Genomic DNA, 23,126 nt, shown 5'->3' with positions numbered 1-23,126 from the left:
TCATGTAACAACCAAAGTATCAACGGCCAAGAGTCCTAGGCCCTGTTCATTGCCCTACTTGGAGCAGCCCCAAGTTGTCAATGTCTCAAAGTTCTTCATTTTCAAAGTATGTGAATGTAAATATGCTTAGCAGAATAAAAAACGAAAAGAAAGGAAGCACTCACCTCTATGGTGATGGGCATGCACATTTTTCGCGGCCTTGTGAATGAACAGCTTGAAAAAAACTCCATCTGAAGATGAATGTGCAGAGACCCTGGCTAAGGAGCTGATTCAATTGTCAGGCCACTGCAGGGAGTGACTTGCTGTTGCTACCTTTTTGTCTTAGTCAACTATCATCTGTTTTACTGGCTCTTCATCCAGCTATCTCATCTCCCACCCCAACATTCTAGAGTGTGACTACACAATGAGCCTGTGCTCAAAGAGCACAGCCTAAGGGAACATCTGGTCATAGATCTCTCCCCTCTCTCCCAGCAGTTTCTTTGCTTTTTCTTTTCTTTCTTTTTCTTCATTTATTTATTTTTTTTTGAGACAGGGTCTCGTCGTTGTCACTCAGGCTGGAGTCCAGTGGTGCTCACTGTAACCTCGAATTCCTGGGCTCAAATGATCCTCCTACCTCAGCCTCCCAGGTAGCTTGGAGCACACATGCTTGCCACTATACCCAACTACTTTTTAAATTTTTTGCAGAGATGAAGTCTCCCTATATTGCCCAAGCTGATCTCAAACTCCTGGGCTCAAGTGATCTTCCTGCCACAGCCTCCCAAAGTGCTGGGAATACAGGCGTGAGCCACCATTCTCCGGCTCTCCCAGTACTTTTTGATTATTTATCATCTCCAAGGCTATGCACTTCTTGAACATAATCCCTTTATTCTCCATGTTTATAAAACAACCTGAAATCATAAAGGTCCTTGACATAATTCTCTATTCTGGACTGTCTCTCCCACCTAATGAAAGATGTAGTCTTAAACAGAAGGTCTTTTTAAGGTCAGGCAGGATGGCTCATGTCTGTAATCCTAGCACTCTGGGAAGCCAAAGTGAGAGTATCACTTGAGGCCAGGAGTTCAAGACCAGTCTGAGCAACATAGCAAGACCCCATCTCTATGAAAAATATATATATATTTTCTAATTAGCCAGGCACAATGGCATGTGCCTGTAGTCCTAGCTACTCAGGAGGCTGAAGCAGTTGCTTCAGCCCAGGAGTTCAAGGTTACTGTGAGCTATAATCACGTCACTGAACCCCAGCCTAGGTGACAAAGTAAGACTCTGTATCTTTTTTTTTTTTTTTTTTTTTTTTGAGATGCAGTTTCACTCTTTTTGCCCAGGCTGGAGTGCAATGGTGCAATCTTGGCCTACCGCAACGTCCGCCTCCTGGGTTCAAGTGATTCTCCTGCCTCAGCCTCCTGAGTAGCTGGGATTACAAGCATGTGCTATCATGCCTGGCTAATTTTGTATTTTTTAGTAGAGGCAGGGTTTCTCCATGTTGGCCAGGCTGGTTTCAAACTCCCAACCTCAGGTGATCCGCCCGCCTCGGCCTCCCAAAGTGCTGGGATTACAGGCGTGAGCCACCGCGTCCAGCCTAGACCCTGTATCTTTAAAAAAAAAAACAAAAAGCCTTTTAAGAATGTAAGAGTTTAAGATGTTACCATTATGTGATAACCAACTTTCACTTTTTTCTTGAGTCCTCCGACTTCAATAAATGTGTTGACACCAGAATGACACGATCTGACTTGTCCCATATTTCTACACTTAACTAAATCATGATCATTTCATACCTGTTACTATTTCTTCCTCTCCCTGGCCAGTCTAAACTAGTTTTGTTATATTTGCGTGACAACATGCTCTAGAAAATGTCAACTTTTTTTTTTTTTGAGACAAGAGTCTCACTCTGTGGCTCAGGCTGGAGTGCAGTGGCGCGATCTCGGCTCACTGCAACCTCCACCTCCCCGGTTGACGCCATTCTCCTGCCTTAGTCTCCCGAGTAGGCGGGACTACAGGCACCCACCACCATGCCTGGCTAACTTTTTTGTACTTTTACTAGAGACGGGGTTTCACTGTGTTAGCCAGGATGGTCTCGATCTCCTGACCTCATGATCCACCCGCCTCGGTCTCCCAAAGTCCTGGGATTCCAGGTGTGAGACACTGCGCCAGCCCCTATATTTTTATTAGTATGAACTGTTATTGTTTCCAAAAAGCAGGCTACTGTATGAGACTTGGGTATAGTTTTTGTTATAGAAGATTTTTTGTTTGTTTGTTTTTGAGACAGAGTTTCACTCTTGTCACCCAGGCTGCAGTGCAAAGGCTCAATCTCAGCTCACTGCAACCTCTGCCTCCCGGGTTCAAGCCATTCTCCTGTCTCAGCCTCCCAAGTAGCTGGGATTATAGGCGCCTGCCACCATGCCCAGCTAATTTTTTTTTTTTTTTTTTTGAGACAGAGTTTCGCTCTTGTTGACCAGGCTGGAGTGCAATGGTGCGATCTCGGCTCACTGCAACCTCCGCCTCTCAGGTTCAAGCGATTCTCCTGCCTCAGCTTCTCGAGTAGCTGGGATTACAGGCATGCGCCACCACGCCCGGCTAATTTTGTATTTTCAGGAGAGACGGGGTTTCTCCATGTTGGTCAGGCTAGTCTTGAACTCCCGACCTCAGGTGATCTGCCCACCTCAGCCTCCCAAAGTGCTAGGATGACAGGCGTGAGCCACCACACCTGTCCTAATTTTTGTATTTTCAGTAGAGACAGGGTTTCACCATGTTGGCCAGGCTGGTCTCGAACTCCTGATCTCAGGTGATCTACCCGCAGAAGTATGAGCAATCTTTATTTTTATGCTTTTCCAAGTTTTCTAAATTTGTTTCTGATTATACACAAAATAAGTGTTATTTATCTAAAGCAATATATCATATACACATATAAACTACAGCATCTATCCCAACACTCTCTCTAATATACATATATGCATACTACATGTGTATATATGTATATCATATATATGTATATTAGAGAGTATTGCGACAGATGCTATAGTTATCTGTAATATATCTATATAGTTTACATATATGTGTGTGGGTATATATAATATACCCACATATATATATACACTGAACATAGTGAGACCCTCATCTCTAAATATATATATGTAATATTCCATCTCTAAATATATATATATTACATATATAGAGAGAAAGACTGGGGTCTCACTATGTTGCCTAGGCTGGTCTCAAACAACTGGGCTCAAGCAATCCACTCGCCTCAGCCTCCCAAAGTGCTGGGACTACAGGCGTATGACATCATGCCCAGCTAATTTTTTATTTTTTAATTCTTTGTAGAGAAGGGGGTCTCCTTATGTTGCTCAGGCTGGTCTCAAACTCCTGGGCTCAAGCAATTCTCCTGCATCAGCCTCCCAAAGCTCTGGGATTACAGGCATGAGCCACAGCACCCAGACTTTCTATTTGTATCAGAACTGAACTAAAAGTTCTATTTCACAAGGCCAGAACATGTTACTATTTTAAAGCTTTACCCAAAGTATCAAGAATTTTTGCCAGACTATTTTTAAGCCTTAATATTACAAAGTGATTCATAATTATATTTCTAAAACTCAATTTCATATCTACAATTATATATATGTATGGAAAAAAATCTCAAATGACATATGCCAAAATATTAACAATATTAACACTGGTGAAATAACAGGTGATTTTTATTTATTTACTTTTTGGTGTTTTCTCATTTATTTTGCAACAAGTATGTAATCTATTATATTCTAACTTTCTTTTCTCTTTTATTCCTTTTTTTCGTTCGTTGAGACAGAGTCTCGCTCTGTTGCCCAGGCTGGAGTGCAGTGGCAGGATCTCGGCTCACTGCAGCGGCAGGATCTCGGCTCACTGCAGCATCTGCCTTCCGGGTTCAAGCAATTCTCCTTCCTCAGCCTCCTGAGTAGCTGGGATTACAGATGCACACCACCATGCCTGGCTAATTTTTGTATTTTTAGTAGAGGCGGGGTTTCACTATGTTGGCCAGGCTGGTCTCGAACTCCTGACCTCATGAATTCCTGACCTCAGCCTCCCAAAGTGCTGGGATTACAGGTGTGAGCCACCGCACCTGGCTATATTCTAATTTTCTTACTTCAGGGGAGGTGCTGAATTTGAAGAAAATTAATACTTCTACACTTTGGGGCAGGAGTTCACGTGTATACACATACTATTTCTGGAGTTCTTCACCTTGAATTTTACTGTCACCCTCTCTCTAATGTTTTCCTTCTAGGTAAATTATGTCAAATATTAACAGTAATCAAGCTCTACTGGTTCAACCTAGGATCCAAACCATAACTGAAGTTAGATCAAATTAAAAACAATCAAACCCAAACTTCATTGTCACTATTTATTAAAAAATAATGTAACTTACTGTTTTAGAGGAAAGGAGCCATTCCCTACAGTGAATGACTGTAACAGCACTAGGCTGATTATGTTGTATATACAAAGTACCAAATAGTTATTACAAGAGGTGTTTGCAACTGAGATTCAGAAATCTATAACTATACTATGAGCCTGACCCTTCCAAGGTGAGTCTCATCTGTTCTGCCAAGGAACCTCAGCTTTAAGAACAACTAGTTTCTTACATTTCAGCTCCGGATACGTCCAGGTTGGGAAAGAATGGGCAACAGATTCAGGAAGAATGGGGTTTTTCAATCCCAACCACTCAATGGCAAGTTATAAAACTTAATTTTTAATTTTCTGACTATAAAACAGAAATAAGAAAAACCATCTTGGCCAGGTGTGGTGGCTCATGCCTGTAATCCCAGCACTTTGGGAGGCTGAGGTGGGTGAATCATTTGAGGTCAGGGGTTCGAGACCAGTCTGACCAACATGGTGAAACCCCATTCTACTAAAAGTTCAAAAGATTTAGCTGAGCGTGGTGGTGGGCGCCTGTAATCCCAGCTACTGAGAGGCTGAGGCAGGAGAATCGCTTGAATCCAGGAGGCGGAGGTTGCAGTGAGCCGATATCATGCCACTGCACTCCAGCCTGGGCGACTGAGCGAGACTGTCTCCAAAAAAAGAAAAGAAAAAGAAAAGAAAAAAAGAAACCATCTTGTAATATTGCTCTAAGTATTGAAGATACTATATGTTTATTAGGTACCCTACAGTAGCATTCAAATTATTATAACTGTTTTGCTTATAAATAGTCCTTTGTTCTGATGCTAATGCTTAGAGATTCCACTGTACTTAACATAAAATGCATATTTGAAAATAACTATTTGCTGGTGGGTATACAGGTTGGCTGAATACTGGAAGCAAGGATGTTGCCAGCACCTTCCTTTCCTGCTAATACCCTCTGGGTCTACTTCATGTCACTTCTGTTGCTGCTATGGCATCTATCCCAAAAGTGGGAGGGTCAGGATGCCCAGTTTATAAGGTTTCCATTTCCCTGTACTTATTTCTTACTCCTATGTTTTCTTTTTTCTTATTTATTTCTTATTTATTTATTTATTCATTTATTGAGACAGAGAGTCCCACTCTGTTGCCCACGCTGAAGTGCGGTGGTGTTATCTCAGCTCACTGCAACTTTTGCCTCCCAGGTTCAAGAAATTCTCCCACCTCAGCCTCCTGAGTAGCTGGGATTACAGGCACACATCACCATGTCCAGCTAATTTTTGTATTTTTAGTAGAGATGGGGTTTCACCATGCTGGCCAGGCTGGTCTCAGACTCTTGACCTCAAGTGATCTGCCTGCCTCAGCCTCCCAAAGTGCTGGGATTATAGGTGTGAGCCACTGTGCCCGGCCCTTAGTCCCATTTCTTTCAGGACCAGTCAACAGATAAAAGAGATAGATGAACTGCTGGTTCATTTTACCGATTTCCAAACTGGCAACAGAGGTGATGCAAAAGCAGACCAGGAAGAACAGTTTCATTTAAGAAAACACTAATGAGTCAAGTTGAATTCTGCATTTCCAAACATAAACCCAAGAGAAATCTGCACATGGTATTCATAACAATTTAGGGAAAGATTTCTTTTAGGGAAAGATGTTACTGTCAAGAAATCTCTCCTCCATCTGCCCCTCTCCTATCTTCTCTGCGGTAAGGTAGCAAACCTCCATTTGCCACCTATGACAAATGAGGTTTCCAATATCATGTGAGGAAAATAACTCTTAATCACAAAGAGACAGCTCTATTCAGTAACCTACAATCATAAAACAGGTACCTGGCAGGCAATTTCTGAACATGACAGCAAATCAGTTGTTTTTTTTTGTTTGTTTATTTTGTTTTGTTTTGAGATGGAGTCTTACTCTGTCACCCAGGCTGGAGTGCAGTGGCACGATCTCGGCTCACTGCAACTTCCGTCTCCCGAGTTCAAGTGATTCTCCTGCCTCAGCCTCCTGAGTAGCTGGGATTATAAGCATGCACCACTACACTTGGCTAATTTTTGTATTTTTAGTAGGGATGAGGTTTCACCATGTTGGCCGGTCTGGTCTCAAACTCCTGACCTCAAGTGATCTGTCTGCCTCAGCCTCTCAAAGTGCTGGAATTACAGGTATGAGCCACTGTGCCAATGGCCAACAATTGCAAATCATTTTAAGTGAACTTGATCCAATGACCAAACGAACATTAAGGACTCATTATTAGCTATAAGGAGAGATCCACTTCTACAAGACCACCACTACAGGAAAGGAAACACTGCAGAGATCCTGTACAGAGCCTCCTGGTTGCTTGTACAGTCCTTACCTGACAGTCAAAGTCCTGGAAGTTTCGTGTACCATTCTGTCAACAGAAGACACAAAATACAGTCAGTTTCCCCACATGGTTTCCCCACATGTGCAGCAAATTCAGTTCACAGTGAAAGCAGTGCATGTGCAGCCTTTTGGTTGCCATAAAACTGAAATGGTTCTCATCAGAAGGTTTCAGAGGCAGGGAGGGTTATGAACATGTGTTAATAAAGGCTAAATCTTCAGAGGTGAGATTATGCTTTAGCGGGCTCATGAGAAGATAAAAGGGAAGGGGCCTAGTTTTCTAGCAAGCTTATAACTTCTTGCCTTTCTACCTAAGGAGAGCAGTGGGAATTTGTAGGAAAAGGGTAAAACGTGGATCATAGTCTGGAAGCATACCTTGAACACGCAAGGGAAGCACCTGGGAGGAAAGGAGTTAGAGGCCAAAGCTGAGAAGGGTGAAGGAGAACAGGTGCAGAACCAGGAATTAAAGAAAGGATCAGGAAGAGGACAAAGATATGGATGGATCAGAAATGGAAGCCTTGAAAACTAACAGAGAAGAAAGGCAGTGTTACTGAAGGAGAGAAAGAAAGACAAAACAAGGTTCTTAACACATTGGCCTGTCTGTTGCATCCTATGAAATCACTGATAGGGAAAAAGGACAAGTCATGGAATCATTTAAAAAGTAAAACATAGGCTGGGCGTGGTGGCTCAGGCCTGTAATCCCAGCACTTTGGGAGGCCGAGACGGGCGGATCACGAGGTCAGGAGATCAAGACCATCCTGGCTAACACGGTGAAACCCCGTCTCTACTAAAAAATATTAAAAAAAAAAAAAAAAAAAAAACATAGTCAAAAAATCTAAGGAGAATTCACCAAGCTTCTAAAAAGGGATTATAATAATGACGATTGAGAAAAAAAAAATCAATGGCAATAATTCAGAAGCATTTTTCCAGCATTCCAGATGCCAGTATTGCAAGTCATAAGAGTATAAAAAAGGGGCCGAGTGCGGTGGCTCACGCCTGTAATCCCAGTATTTTTGGAGGCTGAGGCGGGCAGATCACCTGAGGTCAGGAGTTTGTGGGCAGCCTGATCAACACGGTGAAACCCAGTCTCTACTAAAAATACAAAAATTAGCCAATGTTGTGGTGTGTGCCTGTAATCCCAGTTACTTGGGAGGCCAAGGCAGGAGAATCGCTTGAACCTGGGAGCGGAGGTTGCAGTGCGCCGGGATCCTGCCACTGCACTCCAGCCTGGGCAACGGAGTGAGACTCTCTCCCCCAACCAAAAAAAAAAAAAAAAAAGTATAAAAAAGGTGGCCAGGCGCAGTGGCTCAAGCCTGTAATCCCAGCACTTTGGGAGGCCGAGATGGGCGGATCACGAGGTCAGGAGATCGAGACCATCCTGGCTAACACGGTGAAACCCTGTCTCTACTAAAAAATACAAAAAAAAAAAAAAAAAACTAGCCGGGCGAGGTGGTGGGCGCCTGTAGTCCCAGCTACTCGGGAGGCTGAGGCAGGAGAATGGTGTAAACCCAGGAGGCGGAGCTTGCAGTGAGCTGAGATCCGGCCACTGCGCTCCAGCCCGGGCGACAGAGTGAGACTCCGTCTCAAAAAAAAAAAAGGTAACAAGTGGGCCAGGCGCGATGGCTCACACCTGTAATCCCAGACCTTTGGGAGGCCGAGGAAGGTGGATCACGAGGTCAGGAGTTCAAGACCAGCCTGACCAACATGGTGAAACCCCATCTCTACTAAAAACATAAAAATTAGCCGGGCGTGGTGGTGGGCGCCTATAGTCCCAGCTACTCAGGAGGCTGAGGCAGGAGAATTGCTTGAAACCGGGAGGCGGAGGTTGCAGTGAGCCAAGATCGCACCACTGCACTCCAGCCTAGGCAACAGAGACTCCGTTTCAAAAAAAAGGAAAAAAAAAATGGTAACAAGTGATGTATTTGGGAATAAAAGAAAACTTCTACTTGAATTTTCACAAAGTGTAACCCCTTTCCTGAAAAAAGTCTCCCATTATGTAGAAACTGATTTATCACGACTATTTATTCTGTCTCTACAATGACTTTCAGAAAGTTCCTAACAGCTTCCCAAAAGCTACCCCTCCAGAGATACTATAGCTATCCGATCCCCAAAAATACTAAGTAATCTCATCTCCCTTCAAGATGATCCTCCTAGAAATAGTTCTTTGGGTCCAGGCACGGTGGCTTATGCCTGTAATTCCAGCACTTTGGGAGGCTGAAACAAGTGGATCACCCAAGTTCAGGAGTTCGAGACCAGCCTGGTCAACATGGTGAAACTTCATCTCTACTAAAAAAATTACAAAAATTAGCCGGGCGCGGAGGTGCCTATAATCTCAGCTACTTGAGAGGATGAGGCAAGAGAATCACTTGAATCCAGGAGGCAGAGGTTGCGGTGAGCCGATATTGACCCACTGCGTGTCAGCCTGGATGACAGAGCGAGACTCCATCTCAAAAAAAAAAAAAAAAAAAAAAAGCAATAGTTCTTTGGGATCCCACCAACTATACTGCTGGCTGGACAAAAGAGAGGTTAAAAAGCACAGCCCAGGCTGGGCGGTGGCTCATGCCTGTAATCCCAGCACTGCACTTTGGGAGGCCAAGGTGGGCAGATCACCTGAGGTCAGAAGTTTGAGACCAGCCTGACCAACATGGCGAAACCCCATCTCTACTAAAAATACAAAATTAGCCAGGTGTGGTGGCGCATGCCTGTAATCCCAGCTACTCGGGAGGCTGAGGCAGGAGAATTGCTTGAACCGGGGAGGCAGAGGTTGTGGTGAGCTGAGATCACGCCATTGCACTCCAGCATGGGCAACAAGAGTAAAACTCTGTCTCAAAAAAAAAAAAATCACAGCCCAGTGTGGTATAAACACCCAAATAAACAAACTATCCACTCCATAAGAGGGACTATCTAGAGCTGCACTATCCAGTATGGTAACCATTAGCCATATGTACGCTTTAAATTTAAATTCAATAAAATAAAATCTCAGTTTCTCAGTTACATTAGCCATATCTCAAGTGTTCATATTCTTGGGCAGTACAGACACAGAACATTTCCATGACTACAGAAACTTCTACTGGATAACAGTGATCTAGAAGCCAAAAGCTTCTGAAGGAATAAGGTTATGAAAGAGTAGCCCTTAACTTTCTAAAAGCGGCAGTAAACTCACAACAGATTACCAGTTATAGAGAGACTACAGATGCCACTGAGAACGGGCAAGAGAATGGTAGAGACAGTAAAGTATTATTCCTAACACGAAACTGAATTCACAAAAAGTCTGATACAGTCACAGCATGGAAAGACAACTAAGATACTGTGCAGATGGGACTGGGCAGCACATTTCCAAGGAATGTTGCTATTGATTAAAAGGAGCATAGTGTTCCATGGCTCCCACTAGCCCTAAGAAATGTCTGAGGACTTCTTCAGAGAAATCATTGTGCTTAATTTACAGATAGACTATGAGAAGCAAAAGGAAGGGCCCTCTCATGGATTAGGATAGATGGTTTTTGTAGGATATAAATGGTCAGCCAGTGAGTTTCTGGTTCCTGATTCAACTTGTACCTTCCTCCAAATATAGCACAGGGCCTGGTATAAAACAGGTGATTGATACAGATTCATAAAACAAATAAGCCAATATTAAAAAATTAAATATTGAGGAAATTCTGTTAAAATCTGGGGTTTAAAAAAAAACTTCTGCTGCATTCCAGTTTAAGATATGTATGGTTAGTAAGAACCACGTAAGGAAAAGAAAGTAGGATACAAAATAGTCTTTACAGTTTGACCTTGGCTACACTAAAAATATGTATTTAAAAAGACTAAAAGGCCGGGCACAGTGGCTCATGCCTATACTCCTATCACTTTGGGAGGCTGAGGTAGGCAGATCACTTCAGGTCAGGAGTTCAAGACCAGCATAGGCAATATGGCGAAATCCCATCTCTACAAAAAAATGCAAAAATAATTAGCCAGGCGTGGTAGTGCATGCTTATAGTCCCATCTACTTGAGGGGCTGAGGTGGGAGGATCACTTGAGCCTGGGAGGTCGAGGTTGCAGTGAGCTGAGATCGCACCACTGCACTCCAGCCTGGGTGCAAAGTGAGATCCTGTCTCATAAATAAATAAACAAATAAAAGACAAAAAATTAACAACAGCAGCTGCTTCTGCAGAGAGAGTTTATGGGTGATTATAATTTTCTTCATATTATGTACAATGAGCATGTACTTCCCTTTCTGAAATTAGAAAACTAGAAAAAAAGGGTCTAGCAAACCCTAGAAAAAATACCAAATTTAGTATTTTGTAACATAAGATTTAAAGGGCTGGGTGCGGTGGCTCATGCCTGTAATTCCAACACTTTGGGAGGTTGAGGTGGGCAGATCACAAGGTCAGGAGTTCAAGACCAGATTGGCCAATATGGTGAAACTCCAACTCTACTAAAAATACAAAAATTAGGCCAGGTGCGTTGGCTCATACCTGTAATCCCAGCACTTTGGGAAGCCAAGGCAGACAGATCACGAGGTCAGAAGTTCAAGTCCCGTCTGGCCAACATGGTGAAACCCTGTTTCTACTAAAAATACAAAAATTAGCTGGGCATGACGGCACGTGCCTGTAATTGTAGCTACTTGGCAGGCTGATGCAGGAGAATTGTTTGAACCGGGACCCAGGAGGCGGAGGTTGCAGTGAGCTGAGATCGCGCCACTGCGCTCCAGCCTGGGCTACAGAGCAAGACTCCGTCTCAAAAAAAAAAAAAAAAAATTAGCCAGGCATGGTGGAGCATGCCTGTAGTCCCATCTACTCGGGAGGCTGAGGCAGGAGAATCACTTGAACCTGGGAGGCGGAGGTTGCAGTGAGCCGCCCAGACAGCACCACTGCACTCCAGCTTGGGCAACATAGCAGACTCCATCTCAAATAAATAAATAAATAAGGACTGGTGCAGTGGCTCATGCCTGTAATCCCAGCACTTTGGGAGGCTGAGGCGGGCGGATCACGAGGTCAGGAGATCAAGACTACCCTGGCTAACACATTGAACCCGTCTCTACTAAAAATACAAAAAAATTAGATGAGTGTGGTGGCGGGCACCTGTAGTCCCAGCTACTTGGGAGGCTGAGGCAGGAGAATGGTGTGAACCCTGGAGGCGGAGCTTGCAGTAAGCAGAGATCATGCCACTGCACTCCAGCCTGGGCGACAGACCGAGACTCCATCTCAAAAAAATAATAATAAATAAATAGATTTAAAGATTGACCTCACCTTTTGAGGAATGATTTATAATGATGTCTAAACAGACCATATTAGGACTTCAGTCTAACAGAAGTCCCAGAGGTTCCTTTAGCGATTATTTAGAAAGATTAGAAAAAAATCACTCTAGATTGAATTAAAATCTCAGTCATAGAATATAGAGCCACAAATTCTGATTAGCTCTTTGGGACGCAGCTGTCATTGTATCCATGAATTCTCCTTTCTTACAATGATGTGACCACGACCATGAGGCATTCTGTAAAGCCCTCAGTTCCTGACATGAGCACAAAGGAGCATGCCAAAAGCAGACAGGCAATGCCTTCAATAACCTCAAGCTATGTCTTATTTGTTGAGTACCTAGCAAAAAACAACTCTGTGTTCTCAATCCCATCTTCATAGCTATACTCCCAGATAAAAGGTACCAATAACTGAGGGAAGACTATTTAGCACTTGTTTTGCTGGCTTTTTATTTATTTATTTATTTTGAGATGGAGTCTCGCTCTGTCGCTCAGGCTGGAGTGTAGTGGCGCCATCTCGGTTCACTGCAAGCTCCACCTCCTAGGTTCATGCCATTCTCCTGCCACAGCCTCCCGAGTAGCTGGGACCACAGGTGCCTGCCACCACACCCGGCTAATTTTTTGTATTTTTAGTAGAGACGGGGTTTCACCGTGTTAGCCAGGATGGTCTCGATCTCCTGACCTCGTGATCTGCCTGTCTCAGTCTCCCAAAGTGCTGGGATTACAGGCGTGAGCCATCGCACCCAGCCTTTTTTTTTTTTGAGACAGATCCCAGACCCTCTTGGAGAAAGGCTTCCAGTTTCATGAGTAATCACCCTGGAAAATGGGAATGACTAGGTCTATGTGACAGTAATTGGCTCCAGAGTTTCTGAATGGGGATCATTAGCCGGTCCTTGATTCAACTGCGGTTAACTGAGGCCATATTATTTATTCTCGGTACTCATTAAAAGTTCAATACTTGGCCGGGCGTGGTGGCTCAAGCCTGTAATCCCAGCACTTTGGGAGGCCGAGACGGGCGGATCACGAGGTCAGGAGATCGAGACCATCCTGGCTAACACGGTGAAACCCCGTCTCTACTAAAAAATACAAAAAAAACTAGCCGGGCGCGGTGGCGGGCGCCTGTAGTCCCAACTACTCGGGAGGCTGAGGCAGGAGAATGGCGTGAACCCGGGAGGCGGAGCTTGCAGTGAGCTGAGATCCGGCCACTGCACTCCAGCCTGGGCGGCAGAGCGAGACTCCGTCTCAAAAAAAAAAAAAAAAAAGTTCAATACTAGTCATTGGGGGCATTCTAAAAGGCTGAATACCTTCTGGGGCCCTTCCCTAGAGACTTCTTTTTTTTTTTTTCCTGAGATAGGGTCTTGCTCTGTCAGCCGGCCTGGAATGCAGTCACATGATCACAACTCACTGCAGCATTGATCTCCCAGGCTCAGGCGATCCTCCTGCTTCAGCCACTTGAGTAGCTGGGACTATGGGCATGTGCTGCCCTGCTTGGCTAATTGTTTTTTTTTTGAGACTGAGTCTTGATCTGCTGCCCAGGCCGGAGTGCAGTGTCGCAATCTCCACTCACTGCAACCTCCGCCTGCCGGGTTCCATAGATTCTCCTGCCTCAGCCTCCAGAGTAGCTGGGATTACAGATACGTGCCACCACAACTGGCTAATTTTTGTATTTTTAACAGGGACAGGGTTTCACCATGTTGCCCAGGTGGCCTCCAACTTCTGGGCTCAAGCAATCTGCCTACCTTGGCCTCCCAAAGTGTTGGGATTACAGGCATGAGCCACTGCACCTATCCTGTTTCTTTTTCTTTTTGAGACAGAGTTTTGCTTTGTCACCCAAGCTGAAGTTGCAGTGGCATGATCATAGCTCAGTGTGGCCTTGACCTCTGGGCTCAAGCAATCCTCCTGCCTCACTTTGTTTGCTTCTGATGTTCACAGTATATGGTTCCATTCTAACAAAACTTCTAGAAATTTCAGGCTATGGGTACTTTCTTTTTTCTGTCCATTTTGAAGATGCCATTAATTCCATATTCTGAGAAATTCTTACACGAAGCAGACTTAAGCAGCAGAAAGGGATTCAAGGAAAAAATTAAAACAACAGAATAATTTGAAGAGGAAAAAAGTCAAGGAAAGCCATTAATTATTACTGAAAGTTGCAGTCAAAGTAGAAGCCAGCTAACAGGAGTGTTTTCTGATGGAGCCTAGTGGCCATATGTAGAAGGTAAATAAAGTAACCCAAAAGGTAAATTACAGCAAGTAAAACTCACAGCAAGTAAGTTACAAGCTTAGAGAATTAGCAAAAATAAACTAGAACGGGTCAATGATTAAAGTGAATTATGAAAAAAAGAAAGGGGGGTGTGAAAGGGAGAAATGTTTCAAAAACAAGTCATTCCTAGGGAGAGACATGTCGTTTCCTAACATGAGATCTGGTCAACAGGCATAGTTTCAAAAGACAGAAGCAACAGACATAATGTAAAGAAAGACGAGATAGATAAGACCTTAGACCAACTATCAATAGGAAGAGATTTCGGGTGAATTTACCTCTTCTGTGAATGTAAAGGAAAGGTCTGTGTCTGATTCACCGCTCTATTCCTGGTCCTGACACTTAATGAGTGTAACAAATATCATTTTGTAGAGGTTTTGAACATCTCAAAATAGAGATACTTGATTTGAGGAAGAAACGAATACCAAAGAGGAAAGGTTATATGTAATTGACATGCTAGGGACTAAAGTGGAGAAAGTGAGTTGTTGCAATAGTAAAAGGTTTCAGAAATAAGCTGATTCAAAAAACAAAACAAAACAAAACAAAACTGTTAAAGAGAATAAAATATGACTTTGTATTAAAAAGCCATACACAAAAAAGATAATCCTTCCCAACAAAAAGTGGAAACAAAGATGGGGGATTGTACAAGCAAAGAGTTAGATAAGCTCAGAAAATACTCCGTTTTTCTTTAATAATAAAGATTAATATAATCAATTAGTATAATAAATCAGTGTATTAAAATCATCAGCAGGGCCATGCGCGGTGGCTCACGCCTGTAATCCTAGCACTTTGTGGGGCTGAGGCAGGTGGATCACGAGATCAGGAGTTTGAGACCAGCCTGGTCAAGAGACCAGCCTGGCCAATATGGTGAAACGTCATCTCTACCTAAAAATACAAAAATTAGCAGGGTGTGGTGGCAGGCACCTATAATCCCAACTACTCGGGAGGCTGAGGCAGAAGAATTGCTTGAACCTGGGAGGCAGAGGTTGCAGTGAACCGAGATCGCATCATTGCACTCCAGCCTGGGTGACAGAGCGAGACTCCAACTCAAAAAAAAAAATCATCAGCAAATCATTTTCTTTCTTTCTTTTTTTTTTAGACGGAGTTTTGCTCTTCTTGCCTAGGCTGGAGTGCAATAGCACGATCTCGGCTCACAGCAACCTCTACCTCCCGGGTTCAAGCCACTCTCCTGCCTCAGCCTCTGGAGTAGCTGAGGTGGCATGTGCCACCAGGCCCGGCTAATTTTATATTTTTAGTAGAGACAGGGTTTCTCCATGTTGGTCAGGACGGTCTCGAACTCCTGACCTCAGGTGATCCGCCCGCCTCGGCCTCCCAAAGTGCTGGGATTACAGGCATGAGCCACCGCGCCTAGCCCAGCAAATCATTTTCAAGTAGAAATCAGTTCAAACTGATAATCCAGGGACAAGAATGAAAATTCTATATATACGTGCATATATATATATATATATATATATATATATATATTTAAGTATCTATAGCAATCATTACCTTCAAAATATACTAAGAAACAGACTTCATAAAGAAATTTATAAAGAGGTTGGATACTTAGATAAAACTATCTACAATCAGATAATCCCCTGTAGATTGCTGAAAAAGTAGAATTTCCACTCTAAAAATCCCATGGGCATTCTGCTAAGGTGTGGCTAAGACGTGGATCACCTATTGCCTCCTGTAACTGGTTAAGGGTCATCTGGTCTGTAATGGTGGCATGGCAACTTGTTTGGGAACCCATTTCCTGCTGCAGTCCCATCTACAGCAACAGATGACAACAGATGTAACACTCATGTCTTAGTACATTAAGGGACACCCACTCTCTAGTCCACACTAGATGTAGCACTTCATGAATATTCTTTGATGAAAATGTCAATAAATCTATTTTTAATTACAGCTGCTTTTTCTTTTCTCTCTCTCCCCCTCGTTTTTTCTTTTTTTTTTTTTTTAAACAACCTTGGAGCTGGGTGCAGTGGCTCATGCCTATAATAGCAGCACTTTGGGAGGCTGAGGCAGGAGGATTGCTTGAGCCCAGGAGTTTGAGACCAGCCTGGGCAACATAATGAGACCTCTTCTCTACAAATAATTTAAAAATTGGCCAGGCATGGTGGCGCACACCTGTGGTCCCACCTACTTAGGAGGTTAAGGTGGGAAAATTGCTTGAACCCAGGTGGTAGAGACTACAGCAAGCCATGGCCATGCCACTGTACTCCAACCTGGACAACAGAGACCCTGTCTCAAAAAAAAAAAAAAAGAAAAAAAAAGGCAGTGGTTCATGCCTGTAATCCTAGCACTTTGGGAGGCCAAGATGGGTGGATGGCTTGAGCCCAGGAGTTTCAACATGGCAAAGCTTGGTCTCTAAAAAAATACAAAACTTAGCCAGGCATGGTGGCAAGAGCTACTCAGGAGGCAGAGGCAGGAGGATCGCTTGAGCCCGGGAGGCTGCAATAAGCCATGATTGTGCCACTGCACTCCAGCCTGGGCAACAGAGCAAGCCCTGAGCACAAATGCTTTGGCTATCTCTGTTGTCCTGGAGGTTACAAAATGTTGTTCCCAGGGTTCTCCCTCCTCTAGTTCTAACACCCTCCTCCCTCCTCTGTTTACATGTTGCAATTAGTAGAAAAGGAAAACTTAAATTGCAGTAAAATTTACCCCACTTTCAGGTGGGTGTGGTGGCTCATGCCTGTAATCCCAGCACTTTCGGAGGCCAAGGCGGGCGGATCACTTGAGGTCAGGAGTTCAAGACCAGCCTGGCCAACATGGCGAAACCCCATCTCTACTAAAAATACAAAAACTAGCTGGACATGGTGGCAGGTGTCTATAATCCCAGCTACTTGGGAGGCTGAGGCAGGAGAATCACTTGAATCCAGGAGGCGGAGGTTGCAGTGAGCCAAGATCATGCCACTGCACTCCAGCCTGGGCAACAGAGCGAGACTCCATCTCAAAAAAACAAAACAAAACAAAAAAAGATTTACCTCACTTTCTACTTTAACAACCAAAACAAAGTACATAACTTATTTCTGTTCTCTCTACTAAACATTTATTCCCCTTTCTGCTATTTCCTCAATTCTTCAGAAGCTAAGTGTGGCCTTCTACTTGTTTTCTCAAGCCTCACCTTTTGCTTTCACAGGGTTCGGTAGTATCTGAACCAATAGTAGGTAGAGGAAGGCAGGGAAAATGAAGCAAAACAGTATACTCTCCTGTTTATTACAAGGTGTTTTGGGTGAGGAGAGTGGAGCAACCAGGTACAAGAGGCAGCAGATGGTGGGAAGAACCCTAGACCCCCAGGTCCAGGTCAAAGTCAAAAGACGTAGCTTCTATCCTGGCTTCACCAACTTAACAGACACTAGCTCTGAACAAGTCACATAACCTCTCAGTGTCATCTGTAAAATGGAGTTAAAATATCTTCAACTACTTACAAGAGACTGGAAGATTAAAATAAGATATTATTTGTGAAAGTGCTCTGAAAATAGTTAAATGCTATTTTAAAAATCACTTCATATGCCCATGGAATTTCTGCCCCGCAAAACAAAGTACTGGTGGTTGCTTCTTTTCATCACTGGAGCCAAAACAAGTATGGCAAAATTATCCACTTCTTGACAATTCTGAGCCATAGACAAAATTACAGGCATACTAAAATAAAATGGGAAAAGTACCAACAAATGACGTGAGACAAGTTAACATAAGCCTTGCTCAAAGCTATATTGAGAATGCCTCCTTACAGTCATCTCAGGACAATTTTCACGGTAAAACGTTGGTTCTAGTCTTCCTTTAGCTTCCTGAAGCCTGGAGGATGCAGCAATGTCTTTAGCAAAAAGTATATTTATAAGGATAATGGACAGAAGGATAAGGTGAAATACTGCACATTTTTAGGCTTCTCCTTAAAAGAGACAGGGCAAGCCACAAAGGTGATGCCAAAACATCTATAGGATTAACACAGTGGAAACGGCTCAGGTTTTAAGAGCAGGAAAGACTTTGGTTTCCGTCTGGCTTTGCCACTTCTTTACTAGGCAAACCAGCATTTCATTCGGATTTTTAATCTGTGAAGTAGGAATACTACTATCTATCTCAAAGGGATATTCTGAGAATTAAAGAGAATGTATGTAAAGCACTTGGCACATAAAAGATAATAAATAAATCACAGCAGGACAGGCAAAAACAACAACAAAACCCTCAAGCCATCTACTTCTATGCAAATCTGGAGGTTTTTCCTCTACACCAGTGGTTCTCAACCAAGGCAATTTTGCCTCCCAGGGACATCTGGCAATGTCTGGAGACATTTTTAGTTGTCCACTGGGGAGTACTATTAGCATCTAGTGGGTAGAGGCCAAAGATGCTGCTAAACATTCTACAATGCACAGAGCAGTGTTCCACAACAAACAATGATCCAATCCAAAACATCAACAGTGAGAAATCCTGCCATACAGCAGGCATTCTTTGATACTCAATAGGAGTAAGCTACTTCACCTTTTCCAGCCTTTGTTCACTCACTAGCAATGTGGGAATAAATTTATCTGTGTTCTCTTCCTCATCAAGCTATTGGGAGGTTCAAATGAAGTAATGGATGAGAGGCATTATCATCATTATACCGTTTACCACATACACAAAACCACCCACCTGCTGGGCAGACAGAAGCATTCACGTACTGGGGAGGGGGAGAGGGAGGCTAATGGGACAGAAGTCTTTGTTTGGAAGTGCCATGATCTAAAGAGGGCCTCTTGCCTATCTACCTGCTTGGCAAGAGCCGAGAGAGTCCTCATGAATAGTGATGGCACAGGAGCACTTACATCTCAGGGAGAGAGAGGAGTAAGGTGGAATGTGGGAGGTGGGTAGGAACAGCATAGGCCTATCAAAGAGGAGCGGATAGATGTTAGGAAGTGAGACACTGCTTCGTGTCTTAGTCTACTCGGGCTGTCATAACAAAATCACATAGACTTGATGGCTTAAAAGAACAGAAATTTATTTTCTCACGGTTCTGAAGGCTGCAAAGTTCAAGATTAAGGTTCTAGAAGGGTTCAGTTTCTCATGACGAATCTCTTCCTGGTTTGTGACAGCTGCCTTCTTGCTGTGTCCCCATATGGCAGGGGAAGGGAGAGAGAAAGAGAGCCTCTTTCTCTATTTATTTATTTTTTAAGACAGGGTCTTACTCTGTTGCCCGGGCTGGAGTGCAGTGGCACAATCACAGCTCACTGCAGCCTCAACCTCCCAGGCTCAAGTGATCCTCGCAGCTCAGCCGCCCAAGTAGCTGGGACTACAGGCATCTGCTACCACACCTGGATAATTTTTTTAATTTTTTGGTAGACAGGATCTCCCTTTGTTGCCCAGGCTGGTCTTGAACTTCTGGCTTCAGGTGATCCTCCCGCATCAGCCTCCCAAAGTGCTGGAATTATAGGTGTGAGCCCGGTTATAGGTGTGTGCCTGGCTCAGATTTTATTTCCTTCCTCCTCTCCTAGGCACAACATTTTTGGAACAGCCCTCACATATACACATACACAAATAGTACTTAAAGGAGAGAGTTTTCTGGAAATATGAGGGGAAGCAGCAGGAGAAACCAAATGGAGGTTAAAAAAGCATGCAGTGGCCGGGCGCAGAGGCTGACACCTGTAATCCCAGCACTTTTGGAGGTTGAGGCGGGCAGATCAAGAGGTCAAGAGATCGAGACCATCTTGCCCAACACGGTGAAACCCCATCTCTAGTCAAAATACAAAAATTAGCTGGGTGTGGTGGTGCGCACCTGTAGTTCCAGCTACTTGGGAGGCTGAGGCAGGAGAATTGCTTGAACCCAGGAGGCAGAGGTTGCAGTGAGCCAAGATCACGCCATTGCACTCCAGCCTGGTGACAGAGCAAGACTTCGTCTCAAAAAAAAAAAAAAAAAAAAAAAAAAGCCTGCAGCTTGCCAAGGGAGAGAGAAGTCTGGTGAAAGATAAAAGAAGGGGTGGGAGTGGGAATGGAGAGGTCACAGGGATGAAAATGGGGTGGCAGGATTCCAAAGCAAACTAGCAAACACATAAGACGTCAGCAGCTCCAGAGGCTGCAGGTGAAGGGCCTTGCCTTGGGCAGATAAAAATAATAAGCAACAGATTATCTCCTGGTGTCACCCGCACATCCCCTCCCCGTCCCCCCCGTCCATCCATCTTTATCCTCATACTCCATCAACACTCCCTCAGGAAAGGATGGCATGACCTCACTCACACAAAGCTACAAGAGTACTTCAATAGAGACAATGAAAATAAACCAAAACAATAGAGTGGAAAGGAAGGAATTTCAAGCAGCGGGGCACGGTGGCTCATGCCTGTAATCCCAGCACTTTAGGAGGACAAGGCGGGTGGATCACAAGGTCAGTTTTGTAAAAATACAAAAATTAGCCAGGTGCATGCCTGTAATCCCAGCCACCCAGGAGGCTGAGGCAGGAGAATCACTTGAAACCGGGAGGTAGAGCTTGTAGTGAGCGAAGATTGTACCATTGCACTCCAGCCTGGGTGACAGAGTAAGACTCCGTCTCAAAAAAAAAGACGGAATTTCAGGCACATTTATTGAACACTAAGGAACAAGAGAGAAAACAAAACTTTCTTTTTTCTGAGGCAGAGTCTTGCTCTGTCACCCAGGCTGGAGTGCAGGTGCATGATCTCAGCTCACTGCAACCTCTGCCTTCTGGGTTCAAGTGATTCTCCTGCCTCAGCCTCCCAAGTAGCTGGGACTATAGGCCTGCACTACCACGCCCAGCTAATTTTTGTATTTTTAGTAGAGATGGAATTTCACCATGTTGGCGAGGCTGGTCTCAAACTCCTGACCTCTAGTGATCCGTCAGCCTTGGCCTCCCAAAGTGCTGGGATTACAGGCGTCAGCCACTGCACCCGGCCAAAATCTTTCTTTTGGTAAATCATATCACACCAGTGTCTAGTGGTCATCAACTGTGCTGCTCATCTGCTCCTTGTGTAGTTCTCTGACACTAACATAAAAATGTGGTATACGACTGACATCCAGTCCTCCCTGATAAAAACTGTGATACTGACAGAAAGATCACATCATAGACTTGGCAAACTTTAGGGAGAACACTGTAGCCCACATACATCACCAGTCATGGATGGTAAATTTTCCTTATTGAAACTGAAAGTCAAGACACTTGGATTCTGAGTCAAACTCCACCCTCATACTTTCTTTTTCTTTCTTTCTTTTTTTTTTTTGAGACGGAGTCTCACTGAGTCACCCAGACTGGGGTGCAGTGGTGCGATCTTGGCTTACTGCAACCTCCGCCTCCTGGGTTCTAGCAATTCTCCTGCCTCAGCCTCCCAAGTAGCTGGGATTACAGGTGCGTGCCACCACACCTAGCTAATTTTTCCATTTATAGTAGAGACAAGGTTTCACCTTGTTGTCCAGGCTGGTCTCAAACTCCTGACCTCAAGTGATCCACCTGCCTCGGCCTCCCAAAGTGCTGGGATTACAGGTGTGAGCCACTGTGCCCAGCCACACCCTCATACTTTCTGCTTAACATTGCCACATTATTTTTTCCCTTAACATCTCTATCTGTAAAATACAAAAATCTCAAAGATAACTTGATTGAATGTGGCTCATGGAAACAAAAGTAGGAAGAAAGAAAAGAGGGGGAAACATCAAAAAGATGCTTAAGAAATAGATTTTTTTGGCCTGGCATGGTGGCTCACACCTGTAATCCCAGCACTTTGGGAGGCCGTGGCGGGTGGATCACGAGGTCAGGAGATCAAGACCACCCTGGCCAACATGATGAAACCCTGTCTCTACTAAAAATACAAAAATTAGCTGGGCATGGTGACGTGTGCCTGTAATCCCAGCTACTCTGGAGGCTGAGGCAGGAGAATCGCTTGAACCAGGGAGTCGAAGGTTGCAGTGAGCCGAGATTGCACCACTGCACTCCAGCCTGGGGACAGAGTGAGACACCATCTCAAAAAAAAAAAAAGAAATAGATGTTTAAAGTATTCCTTTCATTGAAAATCAAGCCACATATGTTTTAAGTTACTATTTAGATGATACGGAAAATGAAATACTATCAGAAGAAGAGGCTTGTCCATATTTTAGTGAAAACAGAGAAGTCTTTACCTTATCATTTAGAAGTGGTTTGATCTCTGTGAGCTGAACATCCTGAAGTTCATCCATGAGGTCAGATGACGAGAGTAGAGGAGTCTCAAGAATAAATTGGTAACTCTGAAACGGAAAAAAAAAAAGTGAAGAAAAAGGCTTAAGCCAGAAGTTGGAAACATAATAGTCACAGTACACCCATTCATTCAAATACGAGACTTACTCTGTGCCATGCCCTGCTCAGGGCGCTAAAGACGCATAGTCACTGCAGACAGACACTAACGTGGTCTGCAGGATTCTTGCCTCCTGGTATTCACACCTTTGCATAATCCCCCCAGTGAGTGTGGGTAGGGCCTGTGGCTTGCTTTTAACCATTAGAATATGGCAAAAGTGATGGAATGTATATGAGTGACTTTACATGATTACATTATATAGTATTTTCACATCTGTCTTGCTGAGGGACACTCTCTCCTGCTAGGTCTGAAGAGGCAAGCTGATGTGCTGTGAGAGGGCCACGTAACAAGGAACTGAGAGCAGCCTCCGGCAGAAAGACAGCAAGAAACTGAAACCTTCAGTTCAACAATCTGCAAGGAACTGAATGCTGCCAACAACAGGAGCCTGGAAGCAGATCCTTCCCCAGCTGAGTGTCAGATAAGAAGCTGCCCGACACCTTGATCGCCATGTTGCAGAGGACCTACGCAACCCACACCAGACTCCTGAACCACAGAAATTGTGAGACAGTAAATATGTGTTGTTTTAGGCTACTACATTTGTGGTAATATTTTTATGCAGCAACAGATTAATACAATTAATACAATAGTCTTTGCTCTCATGGAGCACACATTTTAATTACTGAAG

At 44.0% G+C, this 23,126-nt stretch overlaps 1 protein-coding gene across 3 annotated transcripts in view; it reads right to left on the bottom strand.

Annotated features, from left to right (window-relative positions):
• Nucleotides 1-23,126, bottom strand: part of LOC105496525 (NDRG family member 3) — a 90,211-nt gene that overhangs the window by 41,802 nt on the left and 25,283 nt on the right. The window contains exons 2-3 of one of the 3 annotated variants that reach the window (XM_071079369.1): nucleotides 22,290-22,394; nucleotides 6,704-6,739 (exon numbers count right to left, since the gene is read on the bottom strand). In XM_071079369.1, coding sequence (XP_070935470.1) covers nucleotides 6,704-6,739; nucleotides 22,290-22,346 — 93 coding nt within the window. In that variant the 5' untranslated portion in view covers nucleotides 22,347-22,394. Of the gene's footprint in view, nucleotides 1-164; nucleotides 363-6,703; nucleotides 6,740-22,289; nucleotides 22,395-23,126 lie in introns of those variants that run through there. The other 2 variants (XM_071079371.1, XM_071079370.1) reach the window with 2 other exon arrangements.

The sequence above is a fragment of the Macaca nemestrina genome, chromosome 15 (genome assembly GCF_043159975.1).
Source record: "Macaca nemestrina isolate mMacNem1 chromosome 15, mMacNem.hap1, whole genome shotgun sequence".
Classification (NCBI taxonomy): domain Eukaryota; kingdom Metazoa; phylum Chordata; class Mammalia; order Primates; family Cercopithecidae; genus Macaca; species Macaca nemestrina.
The sequence above is the reverse complement of the archived record's forward strand: the minus strand, read 5'-3'. Positions and strand labels throughout refer to the sequence as shown.